Below are 9941 nucleotides of genomic sequence, written 5' to 3' on the forward strand. Positions count from 1 at the left end.
CCATACACAATAGTCCAACGGATTGGTATCCGGAGATTTTGGTGAACATTGGGCACTGAAAATGGAGCGAAGAATCTCATTCTGTAACCATTCTTGGGTGGCGCGTGCTGAGTGCGATGGTGCTGAGTCCTGTTGGAGTGTCCAAGGTTTGCGATCAAAATGTTTGCGTGACACGGACGGTTAGTACAAGCGGAGAGCGACCATCGGCTGTTATGCCAGCGCTTAAGTCCTGGAGGCCAACCGAAGGTTCACATTTTCGGCTGACCTCTTTGGCAAGTAAACACGATAATTTTGTTTGTTTACAAACTGCTGGACAACGAATGTTTTCTCATCGGAGAAACCCAAATCCGGCAGTTCACCTCTTTCGGCCAAGCGAAGCAACTCTTTAACTCTTTTGAGTCTATTTTCTTTCTGTTGCGGGATAAGTTCTTGCTGTCACTGGAATAACTCTAACAGTTCTCGGACGAGTGGCTTAGAAATACAACAGTCTGACTTTGGTTTCAATTTTTTTTTATTTCACCCTGTATGTGTTTAATCTCTGGCCCCTAAAAATATACAAATAAATAGAAAAGCATTTGTTTTATTTGCCAAGTGAATATTTCCTCACAATTACTTTGTTCGTACTCTTAAACTCGCATTTTATTGATGAGCAGTGCGTTCGTGACCCAAATGAACGCACTGCTCATCAATAAAATGCGAGTTTAAGAGTACGAACAAAGTAATTGTGAGGAAATATTCACTTGGCAAATAAAACAAATGCTTTTCTATCAACGAATATTAAGAGTTTTTTTCAAGTCTTACATCTCCATAAAATAGTCATCGTATTTAATTATATTTTCCTCTCACTCACAACCTTCGGTTTTGTAGTGAGTTGCACATACTCTGTGCCAAAGTCACCCATTACTTGGTTATGAGAAAGTAAGTTATTTGGCTTTGTTATTTTTTTTTAGAAAATACCTATTATTTTTAACCTATCAGCAAGGCAGAATCTAGTTTACTTACACTACATTTTAATGTGTTATTGATAATTGCTTTCCTGGAAAGGTCATTCCTTTAATTTGCTTTTTAGATATTGCCTTTCCCTTGCTAGTCTTGTAAAAGAGATATACATAATTTTAAATATAATCCAGATATTCTTATAAAATATTTCTTCAATTCAATTTTTTCACTTTCCTTTCCTTTAAAAAGAAATACAGAAAACTAAATAAACAGCAATATAACAATGATGATTCTGCCAGAATAAAGAAACAGAGAAAAATCACAAAACTCATGGTCACATTTTTATGTGACACATAATAGCTTCAGGGAATTAAAACAGAAACTTATTTCATTTTTTCTACTGTGAGTTTTGAGTTCTAGTTCTTTGGCCAAAGAGAAAAAACTACAAAAAAATAAAAAATAACAACAACAACCTGAAATAGGACAGGCCACAAACACATGAAAATACCTTTTCATATACATACACACATTCTTTGTTAGAAAAGGAAAATATGGAACTATAGTCATGATTAAAATGCCCTTAATACATTTAAACCAGAACATATTATTTAAAAAGAAAATGGAATACAACTTTTTATATACATATATATTTATATAGAAATGTATGTGATTCTTTTTCTACTTTTACACAAAACAAAATGGTCAATGGCATCATCAAGCATCACCATGACTATTGTCATTTGCTGTTGCTGCTGGCTTTGTTTTATAATTTCTTCGTTCTTATGCCACTGCTGCTATTACTATTGCTTTTCTATGCATACATCACATTGTTCTATATCATGATTTTCTCTCTTTCTCTCTCCCCAGAGTTATGCCACACTCAACAAAAAAGGTATTACCACATGCAGTCCACCATTGGGTGTGGGTCTGCCCTTTAGTAGTACAACTACAACATCATCATCGCTATCATCCTATCATCCCACCACTCAGCCAATGGAAGTAAGTCTGCTAAGTCCAAATAATCCATCGGTAACATCATCCATCAGTGAATACCGGTTTCGACCGGAAGTGGTTACCACCTCAAATCGCATCCAGGAAAGTTGTATATAAATAAGAACACATTTCTACGCACACATGTATGTAGTACATTAAATGTATAATCATCTAATCGAAGGTGCTGCGCTTGTCAACCAACAAACAACCTTCCTGCCTGACTGCCGTCTAACCAACTAAACCAGAACAAACAACCTACCAAAACAAGAAAAAAAAAACGAAACAAAACAAACTAAATAAATAAAATAAAGTGGAAGAACGAAAACCAACTTAAAGGCCATAATTGTCTAACACAACTATAATTTGATGTTTGTTTATTTACTTGTATGTGTGTACAGCTACTGTAAATGTTTATGTATGTAAATGTTATATGTATATCTGGTATATAAATTTCTAATAATTTTCTCTATTTATTTGTATATAATGTTGAACTTTCTATTGTTGCTGCTCTTTATATGTAAATTTGAGGAGGGGAGGGTCAATTCTGTGACGACTTTATTATATTAAAACATCGTTCTTGATTTAACATTTTAAGTTGTGATGGCTTCAGCTCACCCCTCCTAACGCTGTTGAAATGTGTATGAGTATCAAACTTGTTATTGCTTTTAAATTTCAAGTTCAAAAAAGAAGTGATCGAATAGTCTGTTGAGGTAAATACTTTGATTAGTTCTTAAGCAAAAGGTGTTAGGCTGAAATTAACAAATTCCAAAAGACTTTTTATAGAAAAATAATAATAGTAAGAAAAGAAAAACGCAATCGAAATATTCATAAGAAGGAGTTATAGGGAAATTTAAAAAATATATTTTTTTTCCTTATTTTTTTCTGAGTTAAAAGTAAAATAATTTATTCATTTACAAGAAAATCTCTGTTCTAAATTATTGTCAGAACATACTCACGCACATATATGTCATAATAATTTACATACGGTATAAACTCTACCATATATCATTTTACGAATACATATCTACTACCCAAATATAGTTTATTCCTCATCCAATCACTGTATATTATTGCATTGTGTTTGCCTCATATTCAGGACAGCTGTTTTACGATTTTTTCAAGGAAAAGTTCGTCCCTCTACGGAACTTTTTTACAAATGGTTGCCTTAAGGTTTGATGAAATTGTTCACGTAGTTTTCTATTTCTATATCGTATGTCCTCAAGAGAAGACCAATATTTTGTATGAACATAAGTCGGAAAGCTTCAGACGGTGTTGTACCCCACATTCCCATTTTTATTCAGTAGAAATATTACAACTTGCAAACATTGAAGAGATGTGGGGTATAATTTCTCATTTTATGCGAAAGAGGTATCAGATCCAGTTTACAGACAAATATCATCTTTACGCCAGATCTTATGTTGTCCAGATGGGAATTGAGTGACAAATACGAAAAGAAGTGGGTCACTTTTGTCCATATTTGTTCTGTCGGATATTAATAGTACTGTGAACCAAATTTGTACTATAACTTTTCTATGATTAAATAATTTATGATTTAATGGAAGATTTCAAGAGAAACGTGGGAGGTACTAGAAGTACTGGGCAAATATTCTGTATTTTCTCATCAGATCTGATTCTTAATTAAGTATCACGAATTGATAATTTTGAACTATATAGTGCACTCTTTTTTCTTAAGATGATTTTTTATTAATTTTTTTATCAATATTGAAATGTATCCAGGTTGGGCCTAATTGAATACTCCTTCGAGACAGATATGACTAGATCGAATACAGAAGTCTTACAACGGAGATTAGGAACATTTTGGCAGCATCAAATTATATATGACTTTTTGGGGTTAGAGTCGTACTTTTTGTGAATCTGTGCCAAAGTACCACAAACAATCATTGTATGTGGCTATTGTCAAAGACAAACAACTTCTAACCAAAATTTTAACTATGGATAAGTTATTGTAAAATAAATTATCCAGATTTTGTATTACAATTTAAGTCGCACAATTCTTAAGGGGTTAATTACGTATGATTTTGTTTGGAAAGTTTCACCATCTATGGGATCAGATAAAGGGGAATATGAACCGATATTACCCAACTTGAAGCTTCTTTTGGGTTACAGTCTGGTTTAGGCAAGAGTGCTCTCTCTTTCTCTCTCTCTCTCTATCTCTCTCTCATTATACATATGAAACCGTAAGACTCTCAGCCTTACGCTGGTTTCAAGAGTAGTCGTGCCCAATAGCATGACAAGACAGGCAGACTCACAATTTCCTATAACTCTTTATAAACTAAAGCTGACATAAAGTCTAAACCCTTTATTTCGATGACGCACATGCCAATTCATTGCTATCGGTTCAATTTATAATCATTAATGGATTATTTCAGTATTCTCCTTAAATCAGAAACGAATTATCTATTGTGTAATTTTTATACCCTCCACCATACTATGGAGGGTATATTAACTTTGTCATTCCGATTGTAACTCCTCGAAATACTCATATCAGACCCAACAAAGTATATATATTCTTGATCAGCGTAAAATTCAAAGTCGATTTAGCGATGTCCGTCTGTCTGTCTGTCTGTCTGTTATATTCACGCTATCTTTCGAATGAATTGAGATAGATGGCTAAAATTTTTCACACATGTTTATTTTTCCAGTAGGCAGGATAAGTTCGTAAATGGGCCATGTAGGTCCACGTTTTCATATAGCCCCCATATAACGGTACCTCCCTATTTGATGATTTTAGCGACATTATTCACGGGAATTGTTTCAAATTTGGCATTTGAAGTTCAAAATGGATACTACAACATAAGACGGAAAATTTTCTGTGCAGGTCCACGTCTTCGTATAGCCCCCATATAACGGTACCTCCATATATTCGGTATTTTGATGATTTTAGCGACATAATTCACGGGAATTGTTTCAAATTTGGTATTTGAAGTTCAAAATGGATACTACACCCTAAGACAGAAATTTTTCTGTGCAGGTCCACGTCTTCATATAGCCCCCATATAACGGTACCTCCCTATATTCGGTATTTTGATGTTTTTAGCGACATTATTCACGGGAATTGTTTCAAATTTGGTATTTGAAGTTCGTTATGGGAACTACAGTCTGTGACAGAAAATTGTCTGTGCGGGTCCAGGTCTTCGTATAGGCCCCATATATCAGTACCTCCCTATATTCGGTATTTTGACGATTTTAGGTACAATACCCACCGAAATTGTTTGAGATGTGGTATTTGAAGTTCGTAATGGATGCTACAGCCTGTTACAAAAAATTGTCTATGCTGGTCCAGGTGTTCGCACAGCTCCGATATAACGGCACCTCCTTATATACGGTATTTTGATGCTTTTAGCTACATTATTCACTGGTTATTTCAAGTTTCGAATTTGAATATGGTAATGGTTTATGACAAACAATGCCTATGTATGTCCACGTCCTATAGACCCCTATAACGGCTATATTCGGTATTTTTAAAATTTTAAAAGAATTTTTAAGGATTTTATTTTTTAAAAATTTCCAAATTCGTTGCAAATGGTGGAGGGTATTAAAAGTTCCGCCCGGCCGAACTTACTGCTTTTTAACTTGTTTTTTCTTAAACATGTTCTCAGGATGAAAGGGTAATTTATTTAAATAAAAGTAATAACATCTGTTCTTAGTTCTTGTGTGTTTCATTTTGTAGGAAAAATTTGTCCACGAAATATGACATACGAAACTGTCTGAGTAAATTCTCAACATATTTCCGATAGAAGAGACCAACATTGTCCTTCTATAGAGAATAATTTGACTATATGGTTTGTAGAGATGTTCAGAAAGAGTCCCAAACATTTTGAGCGCGATTTCCCTCAAAGTTCTCCGTTATGTTTCGTTATACCGATATATAAGGCTTCTCTACATAACTGACAAAAGTAAAAATAATTTCTTTTCTCAATAGACCCTGAAAATGTTCTCATGCGACTATATCGAGAAAATTTCTCCATTTTACAGCAGTATCTTTAGTTTCTTCAAATTCAAACACTTTAATATTACTTTATATATTTCTTGAAATTTCCTTACATTTTTTTTTGTTAATTTATGTCATTTACATTGCTTTACATGTCTGCTTATTATTAATTTTATTGACATTTAATTTAAAATTTTCTGATATCTGGTAACAAACTGACGCAAACACTTACTCAATCATATACGAATACAAATAAACATATCCTCTCCCATACCTTGCTCTGTATATCGATTTTAATAATAAAGTTTTTAAATAAAAAAGTGTATGTTCACACATACATACATACGAAAAATTATTTGCATACACATATATTTGTGTATATAATATAATTAACAATATGTGCGTGTTTATGTGTGTTGATGTCATTATAAAACTATGCATAACAACAAAATAGCTCATTTACGAGAACAAAAAATGTTCGTGTTTAACATTTAATATATTTAAATATTGCCTTGGTTGTAGCTGCATTTTGTTTTAGTTTTTTTTTTCTTTTGAAATTATTTAGAGATTATTTCAATTAATTTAATTTTTTTTTCTCTCTTTTTTTGGTTTTTATATAAACAGGAACCTTATTATTTTACCACCAAACCTATGTTACAGGAATCCCATTTATAATTATTGTGTACTCAGCAACACCTTTTATAAATAAATTTATATTAAAATATTAGACCAAAATTTGTTGACCATAATTATGTTGTGTTAATTAAAAACATAATTAATTTTAGGTGAAAATTAGAATGTCCATTATTTACCCATTGCAAGCTGACAAAGAAAATGATGATATTAGCACAAAAAAAAAATGAAAAATTGTGAAAATGTCCAAATGCCATCTGAACACAGTGGAATTTCTATATATATATATATATATATGAAGCCAATGAAACCGACACAGGCTGGCCGAATGTTGCGCTTGCTTGAGGTGATCGACACTTTGGTATTTTTTAGTAACAACCTTGCTTTTCAAAATACTCCAGACACAATAGTCCAACGGATTGGTATTTTGGTGGTATTCGGAGATTTTGGTGGCCATTGTGCGCTTGAAATGAAGCGAGGAAACTCATTGTTGGAATGTCCGAGGTCTGCGGCCAAAATATTCGCGTGCCCAAGGCCTTCCTTTCTTCCAGAATATTTTCGCGATAATATTCGGCATTTATTTGATTAATATGAGCGGAGAGCGACCACACCATCACCTTGACAGGAGCTTGAGTTCTGGTGGCCAACGGAAGGTGCACATTTTCTGCTGACCTATTTGGCAAGTAAACACGCTCATTTTGTTTGCGATGTAAGCTCTTGCTTTTTTTTTTTTTTTTTTTGAATTTCAATGGCTTTACCCCGAACTAATTTTTCAGTATTTGCCGCATGGAATATTGCGATATGTTCAACTCATGAGTCATTTTTCGGCCACTGCGACTTGGGTTTCGATCAAGTCTCTTCTTTACATTTCGAACCATTACTGCTGATGTTGCTGTTCTCTTCCCTCCACTTCCTTTACATCGGGCTGTTACGAGACACAAAAGATTTATTCACATTCAAATGCTGGAGTGCTCTAACAATAGCCACTTGTGGTTTCCAGCCAAATGTAAAGAAATCACACTATCACGCTTGAATTCCATCACGAATAACTTTTTTCTGGAAAACTCTCACCAAAAACATTTTGTACGCTTGTAAAGACTATAATTAGCTGTCACTGGAACAATTGTAACAGCTGTCGGACGAGTGGCTTAGAAATGACAGCACTCTGAAGTTGGTTGCAGTTTTTTATCTCACCCTGTATTTCCCGAGAGTAGGTACTTTTAGATGAACTTCGAAATAAAAAGAAAACAATGCAGAAATATGGATAATAGGGACGTATCTACTCGCTACACAGTAAATATCTAATGGGGTCGAATGTTTTGACCACGCGCCATTTTCCGTACCGAAACACATATTTTTTTATAATCACTTCCCCTAACTTTTTAAAACCATTACGTACCTCATGCGATTCTCGTCCTTGCAATGGGTTAATACGAACATATGTTTTCATTAATTGCATTGAAAAGCGTTAAAGCTAATTAATATCTCATTTAGGTAAACATAACAAAAAACAACAATTTATTAAAATATTCAACCTCTACCAAAAGTATTACTTTCTATTCAACTTAAAAACAACAACCAAGTGAAAATTATTCAACATCTATATTAAGTTATATTAATTTACCTTAATTGTTTTTATGTAGAGAAAAACTTAATTTACAACAATAAAATATGTAAATATTAACTTTTTACCACGAGAAGCATCAGCAACAAATTTTTGTACATTGTCGTTAATACGTGTGTTGTACATTAATCAAAAAAAAAAAATAAAACTTGGACAAAACAAAAAACGAAAGTAATTAAATAATTATAAATATATTTAAGTTTCAGTTTGAAGAATAAATAAAATCCAAAAAAAAAAAAAAAAAAAAAAAACTTAACAAAAAAACATACATTTTAAATAAATTGTGAGCAACAGTAGAGGTAATTTTAAGATAAAATAAAAAAAGTATATGTTACATTAAATAATAATAGCAGGCTTAAGCTTACAATGTTATTAATCCATTATTAGTAAAATAAACGTAATTTGTATAAACAATATTTTCGTTTGTTTTTTGTTAAATTTATATATACTTAAATGCATATAAATTTTATGTTAAATATAAAAAAACAAATATTTTGTATATATCGAGTAAAATGCCTAGAAGGTAAATATGTTTTACATTTAAGAGTATTAAGTTTAGTAAAAACTAATGCGTGTGTGTTTATACATTTATAAGCAAACATTTGATATATGCATATAAAAACATATATACGAATATATATACATATGCATAGAAACACTACATACATACATATTTATAGGGAAAATCTATTTAATCCTTAAATGTATATGTAAAATATTTTCCAATTAAAATAAGTTTGTAATAAACGCTTAGCATTTCAATTAACTATGAAATTTGAGGACTGCTGTAAAAACATATCGTTTGGTCAGTAAGTCAGCCGGCCGGTCAGTCAGTTTGTCTGGCTTTGTATGTCAGCCCATCTTGTCCATTACAAAATCTACGCGCAATGCATATTTAATGAGGAAATGTAGGCAAAAAAATCGATAATAATGTTGATGGATAATGGAAAACTGCAATTAAACGAAACATATTGAAAGGCAAAAATTTGCAAAACTAACAAAAAACTCAACACAAGGGCTGAAAGGTCTGGAACACACACACAATTATTCTAAGTTTCAACATTTAAATCATTGCAAAAGTTACAAACTTTTGCTCTTGTGCAATTATCTATAAATATTTGTATTTATGTATGTAGTTGTTGTTATTTCAATACATATTGCCTATTTTAATTTCTACCTTTTATTTTTCTAGATTTCTTTATACGACTATTTATTTGTATATGTTCAAAAAAAATAAATAAATAAATAAAATAAAAAACAATTTACATCATTATTTACAGTATTGTAAATTAGTTAGTCTAACTTATAACCATATAGATATATAAATATATACAAATGCAAATAAATATATAAATAAAAGATTAATATATATAAAATATATATACATTTTAGTGAATCATTGTAAGATTATAAGATCAAGATTATATTTAAAGAACAACAACAAACCATGTAGGCATAAGATATATAGTTTAATTAAAGAGAAAAGATGAAATAAAGAAATAATTATATAAACAAAATTAACATATGCTTTTACAACTGCGTATGCATTTGAGAACTCATGAGTAAGTACAAATATGGAGACGGGCCATCTCCAAAACAAAATTATCTCCACGAGTTTTTTTTTTTAAACGTTATTCCTATGACAATTATAAATTATACATAGGAACGTCGCCTGTTATTTTATTTTCTTTAAACAAAATCGTGAAATTAATTATATCGTAAAGTAGACAGAATGGGGTTATATATGGAACAAGTAAAAAAAATAAGTTTCGCTAGGCCGAACTTTTAATACAATCCACC

General features: G+C 31.7%; 1 protein-coding gene across 1 annotated transcript in view; it reads left to right on the forward strand.

The window, feature by feature from the left end:
- Nucleotides 1-9658, forward strand: part of LOC101898483 (uncharacterized) — a 362514-nt gene extending 352856 nt beyond the window's left edge. Inside the window, exon 19 of the mRNA XM_059123548.1 lies at nucleotides 1807-9658. Coding sequence (XP_058979531.1) covers nucleotides 1807-2049 — 243 coding nt within the window. The 3' untranslated portion in view covers nucleotides 2050-9658. The remainder of the gene's footprint in view (nucleotides 1-1806) is intronic.
- The last annotated feature ends 283 nt before the right edge of the window (nucleotides 9659-9941 follow it).

Source organism: Musca domestica, unplaced genomic scaffold, assembly GCF_030504385.1.
Source record: "Musca domestica strain aabys unplaced genomic scaffold, Musca_domestica.polishedcontigs.V.1.1 1, whole genome shotgun sequence".
NCBI lineage: Eukaryota > Metazoa > Arthropoda > Insecta > Diptera > Muscidae > Musca > Musca domestica.